Below are 21,857 nucleotides of genomic sequence, written 5' to 3'. Positions count from 1 at the left end.
ATAATTTTTTGCTTTTTATTTAAGGCCATTTCTATTTTTAAAAAACTACATCAAGAAAAATACTTTTCCTAATAGAAACAGAAATAAAGTAGTATATTCCTTTGAATATATTTCAAGGAGCACCGTACACCATTATACATCAAGTAAGTAGAAATACAAATAATACTACCACACAACAATGCTGGTTTTTTTTCCACTGTCAGATATCTGTAGTTAAAAGTACATCATATTGGGCTTCTAATATTCTCAGTGACCAAAGAGTCAATCATTAATTTGTTCATCTTCCAAACATAGTAGCTACTCAGTGTTTCTTAATGATCACTCTATTGCCTACTAAAGTGTCCTAAGTCTGCACATACAGAAAACTGACAGTGACTCATAAGGACAGTGTCTGGGACATGAGATACGTTTATTAGGGTCCATTTCAAAGGTACCAAATGGTGCAATCAGAAGCGTATTCAGCTTAATCTACAAATTCAAACTCAGCCTAATAACAAAAGCCCTAATAATGACCTGCCATAAAATTAATCTATTATAATCTATAAAAATATAAAGGCTTTTCTATCTATAACAGTCCTGCTGGCGCTGCTAAGTCGCTTCAGTCATGTCCGACTCTGTGCGACCCCATAGACGGCAGCCCACCGGGCTCCGCCATCCCTGGGATTCACCAGGCAAGAATACTGGAGTGGGTTGCTATTTCCTTCTCCAATGCATGAAAGTGAAAAGTGAAAGTGAAGTTGTTCAGTCTTGTCTGACTCTTTGCGGACCCCATGGACTGCAGCCTACCAGGCTCCTCCGTCCATGGGATTTTCCAGGCAAGAGTACTGGAGTGGGGTGCCGTTACCTTCTCCAATAACAGTCCTAGGAAACTACAAAAGTCTAAGTATCAATGAGCAAAATGAGTTTCTATTACAAGAGTACATTTTCCACATAACTGTGTCTTTCTCTTGCTAAAGTGCTAAGTAAGATGTTTCCTTACATATTTATTTAAAATGTTAATCTATTACATACTTTCCTACCTATTAAACCCACTAAATATAATTGGGGTTATTTATGGTGAAGGTTTATCATGAAGATAAACTACTGTTTTGAGGAGTGACACAAGTATGCTGTGAGGTTGGAGGTTACAGGCCTCTCTGCTTGAGGGAACACAAGCCCACAGGCCGTAACAAACCTGAGAGCCAAGTCAAAGTCAATTAGATTATTAACCTTCATTTTCTGCCCTGGATGGCTGATACTGGCCACATCTAAGTAAGTGAGGTGTTTTTTTTTTTAAATCAAAAATACCCTTTTTAAAACACAATTAGACCTGATAATAATTTGATTGCAATCACTTCAAAATGTTCAGGAAGATAAAATGTTCAATAAGATAAAAACCTTAATAAGAATATAAAGGAGGAAATAATATGAATATAGGAAACACCTTTATAGGTGGCCCATACATACACTCAGTCACTCTTACCTTTACAAAATTCTTCTCTTTATGGAGTTAAGAACTTTTAATATCACTGACATAGAAATCACTGAGAAAACAACTGGAGTTTAAGAACAAATTCATTTATAACTGGACAGCAGAATGACTGAAACAGAAGAGGCAAGCTGGCCTACCTCTAACGTACCTCTCTGCCTGAGGATATGAAAATCTGTCAGTTAGAGATATGCTCAGAACTAAGCAGCATGCTTGTCTGATGCCCTTGGGAAAGCTCAGAACTGTGGGTCACCTTCATGTGTCTCATTCAAGCACTGCTCCTACCAGGGAGGTGGAACCATCCATGCCAAGGAGATTGGAGCGCAGATCAGGGACAAGGGAGGTGATGGGAAACTCTGAAGCATAAAGTAATGGAGCCGACAGAGGGGAGCAAAGAGAGGAGGGAAGGGTCATTTGGCACCTAGGGAGAGAGCAAAAGGAAGACAGAAGCAAAAAACAGCAACCAGAAGATGCCAAAGAAAGGAGCCCCTCGCCGCTTAGCCCGCCTGCTTTCAAGACCCAAAGCTGTTAACTGAATAGATCAGCTAAACTACAGTGAAAGAATCTTTTAAGGGTTAACCAGGAACCTAGTCACCAACATGAATCTTATCTCCAAAATCCATGAGTTCTGAGCCCTCATGAATCAAAGTCGCTCAGTCGTGTCCGACTATTTGTGATCCCATGGACTATACAGTCCATGGAATTCTCCAGGCCAGAATACTGGAGTGGGTAGCCTTTCCCTTCTCCAGGGAATCTTCCCAACCCAGGGATCAAACTCAGGTCTCCCACGTTGCAGGCGGATTCTTTACCAGCTGAGCCACAAGGGAAGCCATGAATGAAAAACTGAATATTTTTTTAAAAAAGAGAAAAACTGAATATAAAATGACTTTTTAATTACACTTTAGATTATCTGGTAGAAATGTTATATGACAAATAATACTGTTAATCTTTAAGATTCTTCCCTCAAAGTAACTTTCAGTTCAGTCTCTCAGTCATGTCCGACTCTTTGTGACCCCATGAATCGCAGCACGCCAGGCCTCCCTGTCGATCACCAACTCCTGGAATTCACTCAGACTCATGTCCATCAAGTCGGTGATGCCATCCAGCCATCTCAGCCTCTGTCGTCCCCTTCTCCTTCTGCTCCCAATCCCTCCCAGCATCAGGTTCTTTTCTAATGAGTCAACTCTGCATGAGGTGGCCAGTGTATTGGAGTTTCAGCCTCAGCATCAGTCCTTCCAAAGAACACCCAGGACTGATCTCCTTCAGAATGGACTGATTGGATCTCCTTGCAGGCCAAGGGACTCTCAAGAGTCTTCTCCAACACCACAGTTAAAAGCATCAATTCTTCGGCGCTCAGCTTTCTTCACAGTCCAACTCTCACATCCATACATGACCACTGGAAAAACCATAGCCTTGACTAGATGGACCTTTGTTGGCAAAGTAATGTCTCTGCTTTTGAATATGCTGTCTGGGTTGGTCATAACTTTCCTTCCAAGGAGTAGGCATCTTTTAATTTCATGGCTGCAATCACCATCTGCAATGATTTTGGAGCCCCCCCTCAAAATGTCTGACACTGTTTCCCCATCTATTTGCCATGACGTGATGGGACCAGATGTCATGATCTTAGTTTTCTGAATGTTGAGCTTTAAGCCAACTTTTTCACTCTCCTCTTTCACTTTCATCAAGAGGCTCTTTAGTTCTTCACTTTCTGCCATAAGGGTGGTGTCATCTGTATACCTGAGGTTATTGATATTTCTCCCTGCAATCTTGATTCCAGCTGGTGTTTCATCCAGCCCAACATTTCTCATGATATATTTTGCATATAAGTTAAATAAGCAGGGTGACAGTGCAGCCTTGACGTACTCCTTTTCCTATTTGGAACCAGTCTGTTGTTCCATGTCCAGTTCTAACTGTTGCTTCCTGACCTGCATTCAGATTTCTCAAGAGGTAGGTCAGGTGGTCTGGTATTCTCAGCTCTTTAAGAATTTTTCACAGTTTGTGGTGATCCACAGAGTCAAAGGCTTTGCCATAGTCACTAAAGCAGAAATAGATGTTTTTCTGGAACACTCTTGCTTTTTCGATAATCCAGCAGATATTGGCAATTTGATCTCTGGTTTCTCTGCCTTTTCTAAACCCAGCTTGAACATCTGGAAGTTCACAGTTCACATATTGCTGAAGCCTGGCTTGGAGAATTTTGAGCATTACTTTACTAGCGTGTGAGATGAGTGCAATCGTGCAGTAGTTTGAGCATTCTTTGGCATTGCCTTTCTTTGGGACTGGAATGAAGACTGACCTTTTGGAAAAAGTCACCTTTAAGTTATCAAAAGGTAGATTAATTATTAAAATAAGATAAAATCAGAAGTAATGACAAAAGGATACAAAAAAGTATTCTGACAAATATTTTCAGTGGCTTTATTGAGATATAATTTATATACCATAAAATTCACTCATTTTAAGTATAAACAAGCCAATGATTTTAATGAATTTATAACTGTGCAACCATTATCACAATCCTTACATGTTTCTATGAGTCATCAGTAGACAATAAAACAATCCTCTCCCACAATGCAATTGTACACAGACTATGAAACTCGTATTTAAACAGAAGTACTATCTAAAGGCCGTGCCCAAGAAGCAGGCCTCAAGCAGGGGCCCTGCCAGGCTTCTCTTCCCTTTCTCTAGTGCCCCTGAGGGGTGGGCCTTTCTAATGCCTTTTTAGGAAAGTATGAAAGCAATGCTGGTGACATTCCATTCATTCACACTGTAGGTATAAAAATATTTCATATCACTGAGTGTCACAGCAAAGTCTCCATAGACAGCAAGGGACCAAAATCACACTTTTAAAATCATATACATAATACATTGTACCATTTTAAGGATCTCAGTATCCTCACCACTTTAACAGTAGAAAAGCAGATGGTGATACTATTTTAATGAATGGGAGAGACTTGAGTGAATTGTGTCTGTAGCTGTTCAATACTAGGAGTAGTAATTCTCCTAATTACTAAACAAAGAGCCCCTATTGCTAAATAAATCAGGATTCCTGACAATTCTTTCTTTAAACTAGTTCTGAATACACTGTGGATATATTTGCATTTTATAGGCAGATATTTCATACCCTAACAAGCTTATCCTCGTGGAACTAGTTGTAAAGAACCCACCTGCCAATGCAGGAGACCTAAGAGACACAGGTTCAATCCCTGGGTCAGGAAGATAACTTGGAGGAGGAAATGGCAACCCACTCTGGTATTCTTGGCTGGAGAATACCATGAACAGAGGAGTCTGGCGGATTCCAGTCCATGGGGTCACAAAGAGTCAGACACGACTAAAGCAAATTAGCACCCATGCATGCACAGTCTTCAGGACACATACCCACAGGGGATACATTCCAGGACTCTCAGCAGATGCCTGAAACTGCAGACAGAACCAAACCTTATATACACATTCTTTCTTGAACATTGGGGTCATTACTAAGTAAAATAAGTTTACTTGAACACAGCACTATGATACCAACAGCCAATCTGATAACTGAACCAATTATGTGACTAAATGGGCTGGAAACATACTGTGTGGATACGCTGGACAAAGGGATGACTCAAAACCCATGCCAGAGGGCACAGAGACATACCCTACTCACTGAATAGTGCTCACTAGTTATTTTCTGACTTCTTAGACTTAAGTAGATCCAAAGCAAGTGGGTAGGAGGTCGGGTAAGTGGATGCTCTGACTGTCCATTCAGCAGCTGGCAGTAAGGACACCACACAATTTACAACTTGTGCATTGTTTATTTCTGGAATTTCCCATTTAATATTTTTGGACCATGGCTGACCACAGGTAACTGAAACTTCAGAAGGGGAAACTACGGACTGGGGTGCGGCAGTGGGAGGACTACTGTAGATTTTAAAGAGCTTTGTAATACATTTAAAACCTCCAGCCATCTTGGGGGGTTCCCAGGTGTCGCTAGTGTAGGACACATAAGAGAGGTGGGTTCGATCTCTGGGTTTGGAAAACCCCTTGGAGAAGGGCATAGAAACCTACTCCAGTATTCTTGCCTGGAGAATCCCATGGACAGAGGGGTCTGGCAGGCTACACTCCATAGGGTCACACAGAGTCAGACATGGCTGAAGCAACTGAGACACATAAGCATCTTTTCAAGATTATCTGTGTGATGATATACTATCTCCTGGATGGAGGGCATTCCTACGGAGGTGATGTCTGAGTTGAAGTCAGAACTATTTCAGTAGGATAATTTGGATAGGGTCAGGGTGGGGAAAGCAAGAGGAGAGCAGTTGTTGGCAGAGTAAGCTGTGTGCAAAAAGATCTCCGTGACTGAGAAAACACATTTCAGGCCTCAGCTGAGACATCACTTCCTCAGGGATGCCTTCCATCCAGGAATCCCATCCCCACCAGTCACGCTCCTCTGCTACGTGCTTCACAATATCCCACATTTGTCTTCTTCAGAACCTTAAGTTTAACAATAAAACTCTGATCGGGCAATTAATGTCTAGCTCTTGAATTTGACTCCATGCTCCTGGAAGCTTTGCATTTTGTTAACCCTGTAGACCCCAGCATACAACAGGCACTCTGTAATTATCTGTTAATAATTATGTGCTGAATATTTTTGAATAGCCACTGAACAGGGGAATACAGCAGTGAGCACAACAAACACAGCCCCTGCCTTGGAGCTCATCCTCTAGAGAGGGAAGAAGACAAAAAAGAAGAAAAAATAAAAGTAATGTGTCATTACAACTGTGGTAAGATCTGACCATCATTCTGACTTCCTCCTGGACACTCCAAGGAATAGAAGACAATGATTTTTCATGAAGCTTTACTTTTCCTTCATCTATTTAGCACATTACATGTTCCTTTGACTTTCTGTTCCTCATCCTAATAAATCCCAACCGATCAAAGTAGAGTCAGACACCTTCAGGCTGTCAAAGATAGACTCATTAGACCCTGGCTGAAAGTCTGCTGCTGCTGCTGCTGCTAAGTCGCTTCAGTCGTGTCCGACTCTATGCGACCCCAGAGACGGCAGCCCACCAAGCTCCCCCAGCCCTGGGATTCTCCAGGCAAGAACACTGGAGTGGGTTGCCATTTCCTTCTCCAATGCAGGAAAGTGAAAAGTGAAAGTGAAGTCGCTCAGTCATGTCCCAACTCTTAGCAACCCCATGGACTGCAGCCTACCAGGCTCCTCTGTCCATGGGATTTGCCAGGCAAGAGTACTGGAGTGGGTTGCCATTGCCTTCTCCAGCTGAAAGTCTACCTGCCTGCAAATGTCTATGGGAAGAGACCTTCCAAACTGAAGAAAGGCCAACTATTCTAATTAGTTTGTTTTCTAGGCATCAGTGTTAATAGAACAATTTGAGGGGCAGAGCTTGCTATAAAAGGAAGGGCAATTATCAGCAAAGGATTCCACAACCAAATAATACTTCTAAATTTTTTTCTATCACACATTTTTCTAAATGGGCACACAACTTATAAAATATAACCTTCACTAATGCTACTAATATTTCACTTCTAAAAACATTGCTTTTATAATGCCCACCATGTCATCTTTTAGTGACATGTTAGTATCATTAGTTTCAGTAAAAATTAGTGTTACTGGAAAAAACAGTCTAAGTTTAACATTTATTCAAAATTATACATTCAGAACTTAAGTGTTCTTTAGTGACATGTTTTACCTTTAAAACTAAGGAAAAAATAATAATAATAGCCAGCATCTACTGAATGCCTACTATTATCAGAAGCCATGCTAAGCACTTAATGAGAGTTTTATTAAACTTACCATAACCATATCTAGGTGGTGTCATCACCCAGCAACTGAGGCTTGGATAAATAACCTGATCCAAGGCAATCATGTGACCTCAAGGTTAGTCCAGTGCTGGGGCCAGTGCCTACCCAGTGATATGTGGGGAATGGCCTATTCCACTGTAAAATAAAAGGGCAGATGCAAAGGTGAGAATTCTCCTGGACATGCTTTTGTAGTGAGGATTCCAGAGGATGTTAGGTTCCTATTACGGATTGAATTAGGTCCCCTTAAAATTCATTATGTTGGAGTCCTAACCCCCGGAGCCTCAGAATGGGAGCCTGTTTTAAAGAATGGGATCTTTAAAGCTGTAATTAAGATAAATGAGGTCATTAGGGTGCGCTCTAATCCCTACTGACCTCTGTCCTTATAAGAGGAAATCTGGAGACAAACACAGAGTGAGAATAATGTAAAGACACAAGGAGAAGATAGCCTTCTACAAGCCAGCAAAAGAGGCCTCAGAAGAAACCAACCCTGATGAGTAGATTTTAGACTTTAAGCCTCCAAAACGACAAGAAAATAAATTTGTTTAAGCCCTGAAGTTTGAGGAACTTTGCTGCGGCAGCCTAGCAAACTAATGCCGTTCCGAAGTCACGACTGCTTGATGACAGTCACAGCTCACCCACGCCGCTTTTAGACTGTCAATGACAACTGTTCAAGTAAACTTCTGTTCCCATCTCACTAGGCAAGAACAGAAATTCACGCATTAATATGTAGAGAATAAGTAGGAGGGAAAGAGGAGTGAGAAAGAGTTTAAGTACAGACACTTTCTTCCCCTCATCTTCTACCCTAGAAGGTAAGATGCTCCCATGGGCAAGTGCACTTGGAGTGATTATTTCAGTTCTAACACACATCAGGAGCACACTGCCCAGCGGGCAAGTTGATAGTGTGGTCAAAGCAAGAGCTTAGGTGGAACACAGGGTGGGGAGGAAATGAGGTATGCCCAGGACAGAGGATGAAGAAATAGAAGGCAGGAAGAGCAAGACGGATGCTCAGGGCATGGGAGCTGGGGTGGAGTGGCACAAAGGGTGGGGCTGCAGTTCTCTGGGTGAGGGAAAGAGCAGCAGGAGGGCCAGAAAAGAGATTTTCCTTTGTTTTTTTTTCCCCCTGTACCTTAGAAGTGATGTGGCAAGAGGGGGCAGGGCGGGGGCAGGGGGAAAGTACAGAGATTAGGAGCGTGAAAAACTTTCCCAGCCCCGTTTACTTCTTTTTAATATTTTCTTTATTATTTTCTCTAGTTCATTCTATTCCCTCATTTTTCCCTCTTCCAAAATATCCTACATGACAGGTATCTACACTGCCTACCAACTTCTTTTTGGTCCAAAGAAAGGCATGAGGTACAAGGAGGGAAAGTGCATGTAAACAGGGACTGACCACAAAAGACCACAGGAAATGCCCCCACCCGCCTAATGACCATACTTTCACTGTATCAAACTCACCAACCAGTAGCGTATTTGTACACTGCTTTAGGAAATGACTTGTGGTTTGTTTGCCAAGTTCAAATCCAAGTCAGTCCTGCTTTGACTGACTGTCCTGCTTAGTGTAGTGGGCATGTTTGAATTTTGTGACCAGGGAAGGCCCCTGACTCAGACTGAGCCAAAAAGGGTCTCTTCCCTAGGGTCTTAACTAGAGAGCCAGTCAATCTCCAGAAGTTGTAGGGGACATCAGATGCTGGTTAGCTTGAGGGCTAGCTGAAGTCGGTCTGAGTACCACATAAGGACAGAAATTTCATCCCACATACACAAACACAGAGAAACCCAAAAGAAGACAAGAATGTACAAGAGATGTACAGAGACAAGCGATGGTCAGAGACTGTCTGCCACAGAATGTAATCTCAGATCCTGAACAAATCAACTTTTTGGTTTTGTTCCCTTGAATTCTAATAAAAACTTTTTTGCATAAACTGATAGAATTGATAAAAGTGATAATTTACTAAGCAAATCAAAAGAATTGATAAAATAGTGATAATTTACTAAGCACCTTTAGGTATATTACCTCACGTGAGACCCACAATACCCTCAGGAAAAATAAGTGAGCAGTTATTTTCACTCTTGTTTTATAGTTTACAAGGAAGTAGAGGCTCTGGGGCATTGGTGGCCCCAATGAACTAGCCTCCTGGGATGCAAACCTTTGCGAAGCCTCTTCCCATGTTGGTTCTGGGTTTAGCTGTGTGACCTCCTCTGACCAATGGGATATTAGCAAGCTCAGTGATGCAAGCAGAGGCTTGATAAGCCCTTCTACACTGGAACTTGTCACCTCAGCACCCTGAAAGGATGTCCAGGTACCCAGGAGACAGAGGGGGCCCAAAAAGAGGGCTCGTGAGCTACATGGAAAAAATGCCACATGAAGGAAAACTAAGGTGCCCCAGGCAAACCCCTAGCTGAGTGCTGCCACTCAGATGACCCTGGCCAACAGAAGAAAAGGGCAGAAGAGCCACGTGTCAACCCACAGAACTTGAGATACTCTAAACTGTTACTGTTTTAAGGCTTTAAAACTTTTGTGGCAGTTTATTACACAGCAACAGATGAAACAGATGTTATGTAATTTCTCTCATATCTCAAAGCTCTAATAAATAAAGCTTGAATTTAGGTCTCTTGACTCATGCCAGTGATTTATTCATTGTTTCAAGATGTAACTGAAATTGGAGAAAAATAACTCAAAAGTTTCATATGCTTCACTTAAACAATAGAAAATGAATTTTAGCTCAGAACATTCAACTGTGAAATTATCCTGTCAGCATATAAATGAATTAAAAAATATAAGTATGTAAATGTGGCCAGGTAGGAGAGTGTGACTAAAATACTTATTAGCATGTTACACAATGTCTAAATGCTTTTCTCCTTTGCACTGAAAGGATTCAAAACTGCCAAAGACAGAATGTACAAGAACACTCACAGTGGTCTCATTTCTAATGGCAAAAAAAAAAGCCCAGAAAACAAAAATTACCCAATGATGGGAAAAAGGACAAATTATGATATTGTATTACTAATACAATAGTGAAGATAGGAACTAAAGTTTCATATACCAACAAAGTGGACAAATCTCAAAAGTATCCAGTTGTGTGGGTAGGGGCAACAAGTGAAAGAACACAAGTGGCTTAACATCATTTATACAAAATTTCCAAAATACAAAACTTAGCAACATATTATTTAGCCATATATATGTAACAAAAGCAATAATGAAAATCAATGGGCTAATAAGTACAATATTCAAAATCACAGGTTCTCTTGAAGGGAAAGAGACACTTGGAGAAAGGCAGCAAGAGTTCCAAAGACATTGGTTTCATTTCTTAATCTACATGGTAGATAAATGTGTTTAATTTACAACAAGTATACTGTGTATCGGTGACAAATAGCTCTTTGTGTTGATAAAATTTAACAATTTTTTAAAATAAACAAAAAAATTAGCAAAAAGAAATTAAGACTGTCTATGGCAATTTGTCGGAGAAGGCAATGCCACCCCACTCCAGCACTCTTGCCTGGAAAATCCCATGGACAGAGGAGCCTGGTGGGCTGCAGTCCATGGGGTCGCTAAGAGTCGGACACGACTGAGCGACTTCACTTTCACTTTTCACTTTCCTGCATTGGAGAAGGAAATGGCAACCCACTCCAGTGTTCTTGACTGGAGAATCCCAGGGACAGGGGAGCCTGGGGGGCTGCCGTCTATGGGGTCGCACAGAGTCGGACATGACTGAAGCAACTTAGCAGCAGCAGCAGCAGCAGCAGCATGGCAATTTGTGCTTTATACTCAGAAATTAACCTGGCTTTCAAATGTGCCATAATTTTACCTTAAAAGAATTTTTAAAAACATACAAAGGTGGCTACACTCTTGATTGCATAGCAGTAATAGCAAAGCTTCCTATAGCTCTTAACTCACATTAAAATCGATAACAATGAAAAAATATATATTTAAATTTCGTGCTTAAAATATTTCAGTTAGTCCTTTTCGTGACTTTTTGGGACCTGCCTATGTAACACCTATCTTTTAACAAAGTTCCCTCTGAACTCAGGGTACAGGTGCCTGTCCTTCCAAGGAAGGGTCTGGTTAATGAACTAGACCTTCCATCAGTTTGCCTTCCCTGGACAGGACTCCTAGAAGCACCACGCTATGCGCTCACAGACCCTTTCTCTTCCCTGGCCAGAGCTGACTATATGAGGAACAGACAGCTGACCAAAGCTGATCAGTCCGAGTCTGCCACCTGCCTACCTCTCCAGCCTTATTCCCACTATTCTCTCCTTCAAAACCACTGAAGTTAGTGTATCTGTCAGAGCACCTATCACAATTAACAAATAATTATACATTTATTTCAGTGATTAATCACTAATGTCTAGCCTTCCTTCTTAAACCGAAAGCTCCATGAGGGTGGGTACAGGTCAGTTTTTGCTTACTATTGTATTCCATCGACTAACATAAATCCTGAGAGTAGGCATTTAATAAGTTTCTGGGTTTAAGAGGAAGAAAGGATTTTAATATTACGCCTCCCTTCTCTAAAGCTTTATAGGCATCCCTTGGAGATACTGTACATTCAGTTCCAGACTATTGCAATGAAGCAAATACATCAATAAAACAAGTCACACAAATTTTTTTGGTTTCCCAGTGCCCATAAAAGTTGTTTACACCAAACTGTAGTCTACTAAGTGTGCAATGGATTATGTCTAAAAATGTACATACTTTAATTAAAAGTACTTCTTCAATGAACATATTGACTACAATGGAGAAAAGACAGGTTCTTCAGCAAGTAGTGTTGGAAAAGCTGGACAGCTCATGTAAATCAATGAAGTTAAAACACAACCTCACACTATACACAAAAATAAACTCAAGTGGTTTAAGTATAAGATGACACCATAAAACTCCTAGAAGAGAACAAAGGCAAAACATTCTCTGACATAAATCATATCACTGTTTTCTAAATTCAGTCTCCCCAGGCTATAGACATAAAAACCAAAAATAAACACATGAAACTTAATCCAAACTTATAAGCTTTTATACAACAAAGGAAGCCATAAACAAAATGAAAAGACAATCTACAGAATAGGAGAAAATATTTGCAAACCATGTCACTCACAAGGGCTTAATTTCCAAACTACCACAAACAGCTCATACAACTCAGTAACAAAAAACACAAACAACTCAATCAAAAATGGGCAAAAAATTACCTTAACATTTCTCCTAAGAAGACATACAGATGGCCAATCAGCAGTTGAAAGAGATGCTCAACAATGCTAATTATTAGAGAAATGCAAATCAAAACAATGAGGTACCACCTCACACCAGTCAGAATGGCCATTATTAAAAAGTTTACAAATAACAAATGTTGGAGAGAGTGTGGAGCAAAGGAAACCTTCCAACACTGTTGGTAGGAATGTATATTGGTACAGCCACAAATAAAACAGTATGGAGGTTTCTTTAAAAACTAAAAATACAATTGTCACATGATCCAGTAATCTCACCCCAGGGCACATATCCAGAGAAAACTATAATTTGAAAAGATACATAGCAATGTACCAAAGTTCACAGCAGCACTATTTATTTATAACTGCCAAGACATGGAAGCAACTAAATGTCCATCAACAGATGAATGGATAAAGAAGATGTGGTATATAGGCAATAGAAAACTATTCAGCCTTAATAAAGAATGAAATAATGTCATTTGCAGCAACATGGGTAGACCTAGAGATTACTACTACTAAGTCGCTTCAGTCGTGTCCGACCCTGTGCAACCCCATAGACGGCAGCCCACCAGGCTCCCCTGTCCCTGGGATTCTCCAGGCAAGAGTACTGGAGTGGGGTGCCACTGCCTTCTCCGGACCTAGAGATTATCATAAGGTAAATAAGCCAGAAAGAGAAAGTCAAACACCATATGTTATCACTTAACCATGGAATCTAAAATATAACACAAATGAACTTATTTTCGAAATAGAGAAAGAGTCAGACTTAAAAAACAAACTTACGGTTACCAAAGGGAAGAAGGATAGGGGAAGGATAAACTAGGAGTTTGAGATTAGCAGGTACAAACTTCTATATATAAATATAAAATAGATAAATAACAAGATCCTATTGTATTACACAGGGAGATATAGTCAATATCTTATATTAACCTATAATATAAAAGAACATGAAAATATATGTGTGTATATATATATATAACTGAATCACTTTGCTGTATACCAGAAACTAAAACTGTATATCAACTATCCTTCAATTAAAAAATACTTTCTTACTAAAAAATGTTAGCCATCATCTGAGCCTTCAGTGAATCATAACAGTAAAAAGATCACTGATCACAGATCACCATAACAAATATAAAGTTTGCAATATTGTAAGAATTACCTAAATGTGACACAGAGATACGAAATGACCAAATGCTGTTGGAAAAATGGGACCAATGTATTTGTTGGGCTCAGAACTGCCATAAACCTTCAATGTGTAAAAAAACACAACATCTGCAAAGGACAGTAAAATGAGGGATGCCTGTATTTTTGTTTCCCTTATACGGATGATGAGGAAAAGTTAAAATTTTACATAACCTCCTTTTCCTTCTGCCTCTATAACTCAGTTTGCCCCTTGCAAAGTCTAGATCACGTAGGTCACGCAGTTTCAGAAAATGGGGACTTGCAATACTAGGAACTGGAGTTTATCTCACTCACCCTTGTCCTGCTCTTTTGCAATCGCCCAGCCCCTGCAAACCTGCTTAATCATGCCTGTCCAGGTCAGGCATCCCCCTCCCCATCTTGACCACTGTTCCTGCGCTCACGAAACTCCTTAGTTTAAACCAGCCTATTAACTGCTAGTGTTGCCCACTACAGTCTGTCTATAAAAACTCTGTAATCTCTTTGTTCGGGGCTCAGAGTCTGGAGTGTTAACTCCTCTGGGCCCGCTGGCATAATAAACTTGAGTTCTCCAACTCTCCGAGCGTAGTGCTTGGTTTCTCAAGTACTGGTTTCTGCAACACGCAAATATACCCACTTTGGGTAGATCCAAAATTAAGGTAAAGGAATCCAAGCCATTATAGAATCTACATTTATCCTCAAAGAAGACAGTGTCATAGAATGCCACATTAAATTTGACAAGCTTAAAGAGTTTACAGAAACATACCTGAATGAAGCTGAATTTTTCCAATAACACCTTCTACCAACCCCAAACAAATGGGATTCCACGCAAGAAGCAGATCGGTAGCTAAAATAAAATGAGAAGTGGTCATGAGAAAGTATTCACTGGAAAACATTAAAACAATATCTTTATAGAGAACAAACTAGTGGTTACCAGTGGGGAAAGGAGAAGGGACAAGATAAAGGTGAGGGAAGGGGAGGCACAAACTAGGGGTGTCAGACGGGCTCAAGGATGGATCATATAATCCAACACATGGGATAGAACCAATGTTTCCTGATAACTGTAAATAGAAAGTAACCTTTAACACTGTATAAAAATAAAAATTTTAAAAAGAAATGTCACAGAAAAGTCACAAGATGATTTAAAAAACACAGTGTCTTTAGCAATGTATTAAAAAATGATCAGCAACCCAAAAGAGCAGGTATCCACACCCAGGACCGAATACATTACTAACAAGCCATTGTAGAGAAAGCATTAAATCCAAGGCCTGAGTAAGTTCTCTAACATAAGGACAGTTAACGGGAAGGTAATTGACATTCTAAAACTCTACTTGGGTGGGAGGCAGTACTTTGGCGCCCTGCAGTGGAGGAAGGAAGCTGGTACAATATAAGAGGGCAACGAGAGGAGTTATCCAAGGTCCTACTGCCAAAGCCAGTTTCAGATCCAGAGACAAGGACTGAGAAACGCCCCCAGAGATGTCCACTTACTGAATCACACTCCGGAAAATATCCTTTCCCGAAGAAGCTAGCACCAAACAAAGAAATTCGGAAAGCCAGTTCTCTTTCATGTGACTTCTATGGCAACAACAACAGGAATCACTTCTATTTATACTGAGTGCCTACTATGTGCCAGGCATCCCAGTCAGGGTTTCTCATTTGAACCACAGAACAAGATAATGACTTGGATGACTGTATTCTCAATTCTCCCAAGGATGGTAGATCATTTGTACCATTCTAGACACACAGAAGAGAAGCTAATTCACTACACACAATAGATGCCTGAGGATGTTAGGGCTGAATTCTGTTGTGGAACCCAGGCTACAAAAGGCTGTTATTCCCGTGGAGATAAAGGTAATATTAGTGGTGGCTCAATAGCAAGAAAAGATTAGCAAGAATGCAAACAATATTTCTTTTAGCAGAAATTTTAAATTACATTTTAATTATTACCATTTAAATTCTATTTTAATAAAATGTATAATCAATTTGTAACTCATGTGGGTAATTACAAAAGACAATAGTCTCCAAGTTCATTTGAGTTTTGACTACTGTATCTTGAACATCTTTGTTATTAATGATATATTCAGTGGGAGGCAAAAAAAACATTGACTTCTGTTTTTATTACAAGAATTAAAGTAAAATAGAGAATTAATTTTTTAAAGGCTATTATACAAACTATCATTTCTAATCCTGATGCCTCTAGCAGTTAGGTACTAGGAGTCCCAAATCACAGATGAGGAAATGCAGTCTTAGAAAAGTAAAGTGGCCATATCACACAATGGACCAAGGGCAGAGCTGCAATTCAAACCCATGTCTACACAACATGGCCTGTGCTCTTAACCATCCAAACACAGAACCTATACATACATGGAACCAATCAATAAGACAATATTTACATTTTAAGTAACATGCATTCTTATAAAACTAATACACTGTAAGATTGGAAAAAATACTTTATCACTTCCATCCTGTCACCCAGAGATAATATTATTTTGCTACATTTCACATCATATATTTGTCTGCATATCCAACTGCAATATTGCAAATATATCACTGTATGCTAACTTTTTCTTATATTTCATGAGTATTTTCTCACATCTTTAAAATATTCTTCAAAATTATAACTTCACAGCTGTCTAATTTTCCACTTAAGGAAGCACTTTCTCACTCTTGGGCATAAGTCATTTCCAGTTTTTCCCTATTATAAAAAATGCTGTGATAAATGATGAACATTATGCAAGTATTTTATTTGTTAATTAATAGCTTTAGGACAAACTCTTAGGGATGAAATCAGTAGGTGAAAACTTTAAAAAAAATTAAAGCTTTCAATACTATCAACAAAGTTTATACACCAAGTTATATTTCTACTAGAAGCATATGAAAATGCTTCTTACGCTTGCCATCATTTAAAATTTCTTTGTAAATTTTGCTATTTTGATGGCATCCATTGCCTAAATGATGTTTATTTTCTTTTCATTGCTGGTAAGATTAAACATTTAATTAAAAAACTGGCTGCTTATGGTTCTTCTTCTATGATTTTCTTATTCAGATCTAAGAATTTTTTTTATGTTCCTTATGGATTTATGAGTTTTTATACTAAGGATATCAACTCTGACATGTTTGTAAATACTTTCAGTTTTAAATTTTTATACAAATCACTTTCATTATCCATCATTTTTTCACTTATTATATTATCAAGTTGTTCCTTAGTGGTAGTAGTGTTAGTCACTCAGTCAGGTCTGACTCTTTGCAACCCCATGGACTGTGGCCTGTCGGGCTCCTCTGTCCATGGGATTGTCCAGGCAAGAATACATGAGTGGGTTGCCATTTCCTTCTCCAGAGGATCTTCTCCACCCAGGGATTGAACCCAAGTCTTCTGCACTGCAGGCAGATTCTTTACCATCTGAGCTACAGGGAAGATCACTAAGTTGTTCCTTATCTGTTATCAATCATTTATTAATTTTACCCCTTTTTTAATTTATAAAAATCTAACACTAACCCTGGAATTCATGTTGGTATATAAACTAGAAGTATCCTAATTTCTTTTCAAATAACCAGAATTCCTGTCAGGCAGGCCACATCTCAACCTCTACCAACACTGATGCCCCTGCTAAGGAAAGAGCTCCAGCTAGTCATAATCTCACCCTGACCCCAGATGAACAAACACAGTTGCAAGATTCTATTCCTCAGGTATCAAATGAGCTCAAGGTATATGGAGGAGGATGAAAAGTCAGCGCTAAAGCAGTCAAGGACAGTTGCACAGAGGAAGTGGGAACTTCAAGCGTAAGGAAATCAGAAAGAAGAATGATGTGGCAGAAAGAAAGTACAAGGTTTGTTTTGGAATCCATCCCTTCACTGGGGAAATACTTATCAAGTACATTTCAGGAACCAGGCACTGAGAAGATATGAAAATAAAGGAGCAAACAATATAGATCAGAAGACCAAAGAGGATGGTGAGTATAGTGGAGATCTTCACTGGGAAGACTAGAAAAAGTACACTGAGGCCAATAAGAAGGGACTTGAATAAAAGACTAATTAAGGAACCTTACTTCCTGGAGGCCTTGGCAGGCAAATAATAACAAAAGTAAAACAAGACTGCAGCCAGGGATTAGCTGACAGCACTGACAGGAGGTGGAGACTACGAACAAGGAAAGGAGCTAGATGGTTTTTATTACAAGAGTGTTGGCTTGAAAGGATATGGTAGTTGGGGAGTAGGGTGGGCAGTAGGTGAAGAAAGTACAGAAGGAGATTAACATGAAACACCTTAAAGGAAGCTACACAAAGGACAGGAAGAGGATAAACTTACCAATGACAGTGAAACAGTCATCCTCTCCAGAGAGGGATAAGATGAGGACGGAGATGAGTAAGAAGGAGCAAAGGTATATAGGAGCTGGCAGAAAAGGCAGGTGAAAACCTCTTAACTCAATAATACCCTTTTTGCACCTATGGTATTTTGAACCGTTTGACTATATCAGCCATTGAAGAAAATTAAAATTTCACTTAAAAAAACCCAAAAAACTATATTTTGTGGTCTAATTGACTAAAAATAATAGTCGTTGATAATGTTTGAGATCCAAAGAGAGAACCAGGTAAGTTCATTTAAGACTGAGTTCATGATGGGATGGTCAAGGGGAAATGTCTAGGTATAAGAAACAGAGGAGATATTAAAGGAGGAAAAGAAAACAAAAGAAAATGAAATCAAAAGTACAGGTATGAAAGTGAATAGGGCAGGGGGGGGGAGATATTACTTTTTACTAAGTCTGGAAGAAAAGGTGAAAAAGCTAAATATAGAAATGGAGCTGAAAAGCAGATCCATGTTTCGAATGGCCCTGACTCAGTACAAATAGGAGTCCAAGTCATCTTCTCTATAGCAGGGGCAGGACAGAGGCAGAACAGGAGGAGTAGCAGATGCTAGGCGTGGTGAGGAGAATCCAGAAAGTCCGTTTGTAAATGTTCTGTCTGTACTTGAAAAGCATGTATATTTGCTTAGGGTTTTCAAGAAAAAGGGCATCAGTTCAATCCATTAGTGGGTCATTTTATCAGTTCTCTACAATGAGATCAGCACTAACAGCAATGAAACAGAAAACAGAAAAACTGCACCACGTAAGGAGAAACATTTCACAAAACTTTTGTTTCCGGTACATACACACATGTGTCTGTTCAGGTCAGGATTTTTAAAAGTATTTCTTACTTCAAACACAGAATACACTATTAAACTCTGGGGTAAGGTCTCTTTATCAACTTTGTTATTTTCTTCAACTGCTCTATGTACTTGCTAATTATTTGACTGCTTAGCCTAATACTGACAGTTTGAGAGGGTCTTTTGTTTTGCTCTGTTTTTTAAATCTCATGCTTTATGTATTCCCCCCTCCCATTTTTCCTTTGTAATTTCTGCATTATATTTTTTGAAACTATGTTGTCAGGCATATATAGATTCAGAATTATATCTTCCTGGTGAACTGCTCTGTTCATCAGGATGTAATAACTGCCTTTATTTCTAATAATGCTCTTTTGCCCTAAAGTCTAGTTTGTCTAAGATTAATATTGTAAAAGAATTGTATCAAGCATTAAAAAAAAAAAGTACATACAACACAGAACACTGTTAATCCCATCATATTACTTCTCCTACACCCCAAGCCTGAAAAACAAAGTCCAAATTCCTTAGAAAAGCTTGCAAGGCTGTGCATGGGTTGTTCCTGTCTACTCTCTTCCTGCCTCCCCACCCCCAGCATCCTTCATCTTCCAGAAGTGTCCGAGGGCTGGGCCTGGAATGCTGCTCCCCACCCACTTCAGCCTGCTTTTCATTCCTGACTCAGAACAAGGGTCACTGGTGTTCCCTGACACATTCCCCTCTCCACCCACCCAGCAGAACTGATCACGCTCTCTTTTGTGAGCCCCCTGGAACCGGCTCATATACCCATCGTGACTTATCATTTTGGTTTAATGCACCTAATTACTGATTTGCCTCTCTCTCTGACTGAACAGGAAGCCCATCAAGAACAGAAAATTCATTGAGACCTGGTCTCATTCAGCTTTATGTCTCAAGTGCATGATACATACACTGCAGGCTCCAAAATGCTGAACGGACAACTGAACATATGACTCAGAATGAAGAAGTAGGTTGGAGTCAGATAATTTGCATTGAATCACATTAGAAGCATTCAGTATCTGAAGTGGCAAAGTGAAAGTCATCTGCAGTATTTCAAACAAACATAATCATGGCTGGCAGGGGTTAAAGTGTCCGATACTAACTACCCATATTGTGAAAACCGAAACCCCATTTCTCACTCTCAGTCCAATGCTCTATCATACCTCTAATACCATAAGCTTCCCTACCAGGTGTGATTACTCAGATATGATGCTCTCATTTTTAAATTATACGGAGTCTTCCAGCTCACCACCATCATTCCAGCTGCACAAGCCAGAACCTGGGAGACATTCAAAATGGTTTCCTTCCTCACCAAGTCCTGTTGACTCCACCTCCTCATATGTGATGTTTCACTTCTCTCCATCCGCACTGCTGCTGTACTTGTTGAGAACCAGGACCTCCTCCATCTGGGTCATGAGAAAAGCCCTGGGCAGCCTCGCAGCCAGCAGATTGTTTAATACATAACAGGCACTCACATATTTACTGAATGCAATGAAGACTCTAAATGGTTTGGTATGGTAAGGCCCTAAGGTAAAAGGCAGGAAGCTGTAAGAATAAGGCTGAGAAACCAAACAGGGACCAACTCAGGAGGGCCACAGATAGTAAATTCAGGAGCCATTTCCTCCAGAGAGGGCAGATTTGCATGTGAGATTGAACTTTAGGGCCACTATGTACAGAGTGGACCCAAAGGGGCAATCCTAAAGCCGGAGATCCAATGACAGGCGTGTGTAGAAGGGCGGCCTGGCTCCAAGTCTGGAAATGAAAGGCTGGAGAGAGTCCAGAGATTCTACAATCTGCGTTCCGTGTCCCGAGAGAAAGTCCTACTAGCTCTACTGTAGTCTCAGAACCTCTTTCAACTTCAGGTTCCTCTTTTGTAAGCAGGAATCCATCTAACTTACAGGGTTTTCATGAGGATTAAATGAAAGAATTGTGTGAAAGTACCCAGCACAATGTCTGGCACATAAATGTTCAATAACTTTTACTTCAAGTTGGGAAATGTATATGCATTTAAAATTCCAGGTTCCTACCACTCAATAAATCTCTCTATAGATTTTTATATCAAGAGTCTACATATGGCTTTTTTTTTTTTAAGAAAAGGATATTTAAAAAAACAACTTCAATAATGTTTTTTTTGCATTAAAATTTATGGTAAGGCCATAATCCCTAAAGGCTTTCTGAGAGTAATAAAGGTTTTATGAAATATCTCAATGCTTATATATGCCCCCAAAATTCTGTTTCTTCAGAATGTGAAACAGATACCGGGCTCTGACGCAGCTCAAAATTAGGCATGCAGTCTCAGTCCCAGCAACCCAATTCAGGTCCAAATGGCAAATCAAGCATGACTGCAAGCTTCCTCCCCTCCCCGAAGTCCCTTACACTGCAGAGGAAAAATCGAGAAGAGGTAAAGTCTAAATGGAGGTTGAAATATTGCTTGGGAAAAGACACAGACATCAGTTCAGTTCAGTCACTCAGTCGTGTTCAACTGTTTGCAACCCTATGGACTGCAGCATGCCAGGCCTCCCTGTCCATCACCAACTCCTGGAGTTTACTCAAACCCATGTCCACTGAGTCAGTGATGCCATCCAACCATCTCATCCTCTGTTGTCCCCTTCTCCTCCTGCCTTCAATCTTTCCCAGCATCAGGGTCTTTTCCAGTGGGTTAGTTCTTCCCACCAGGTGGCCAAAATACTGGAGTTTCAGCTTCAGCATCAGTCCTTCCAATGAATATTCAGGACTGATTTCCTTTAGGATGGACTGGTTGGATCTCCTTGCTGTCCAAGGGACTCTCAAGAGTCTTTTCCAACACCACAGTTCAAAAGTACCAATTCTTCAGCGCTCAGCTTTTTTTATAGTCCAACTCTCACATCCACACATGACTACTGGAAAAACCATAGCTTTGACTAGACAGACCTTTGTTGGCAAAGTACTGTCTCTGCTTTTTAATATGCTACAGACATCAGTAGACTTCAGTTGTATATGTGAAAATAAGTACTGGTCTGAAGTTCTGAGAAACACAAGGATGAAAAACAGGATGGGTAACTTCTAATCAGCAACAGAAAGATATCTGAAAAATTTCACACCATCCAAAAAACAAAAACAAAATAAAAT

The 21,857-nt window shown here is 40.0% G+C and overlaps 1 protein-coding gene across 4 annotated transcripts in view; it reads right to left on the bottom strand.

The window, feature by feature from the left end:
- INPP5F (inositol polyphosphate-5-phosphatase F) overlaps positions 1–21,857 on the bottom strand; it is a 92,013-nt gene that overhangs the window by 54,348 nt on the left and 15,808 nt on the right. For 3 of the 4 annotated variants that reach the window (XR_011252091.1, XM_069567310.1, XM_069567311.1), the window contains exon 2: positions 14,370–14,450. Coding sequence is in view for 3 of the 4 variants with exons in the window: in XM_069567310.1 (XP_069423411.1) it covers positions 14,370–14,450 (81 nt within the window). In the remaining variant the exon portion in view is untranslated. Of the gene's footprint in view, positions 1–7,253; positions 7,370–14,369; positions 14,451–21,857 lie in introns of those variants that run through there. The other variant, XM_069567312.1, reaches the window with a different exon arrangement.

This window comes from Ovis canadensis, chromosome 22 (assembly GCF_042477335.2).
Source record: "Ovis canadensis isolate MfBH-ARS-UI-01 breed Bighorn chromosome 22, ARS-UI_OviCan_v2, whole genome shotgun sequence".
NCBI classification, from domain to species: domain Eukaryota; kingdom Metazoa; phylum Chordata; class Mammalia; order Artiodactyla; family Bovidae; genus Ovis; species Ovis canadensis.
Note: the sequence above shows the minus strand (reverse complement) of the source record. Positions and strands in the feature narration are given on the sequence as shown.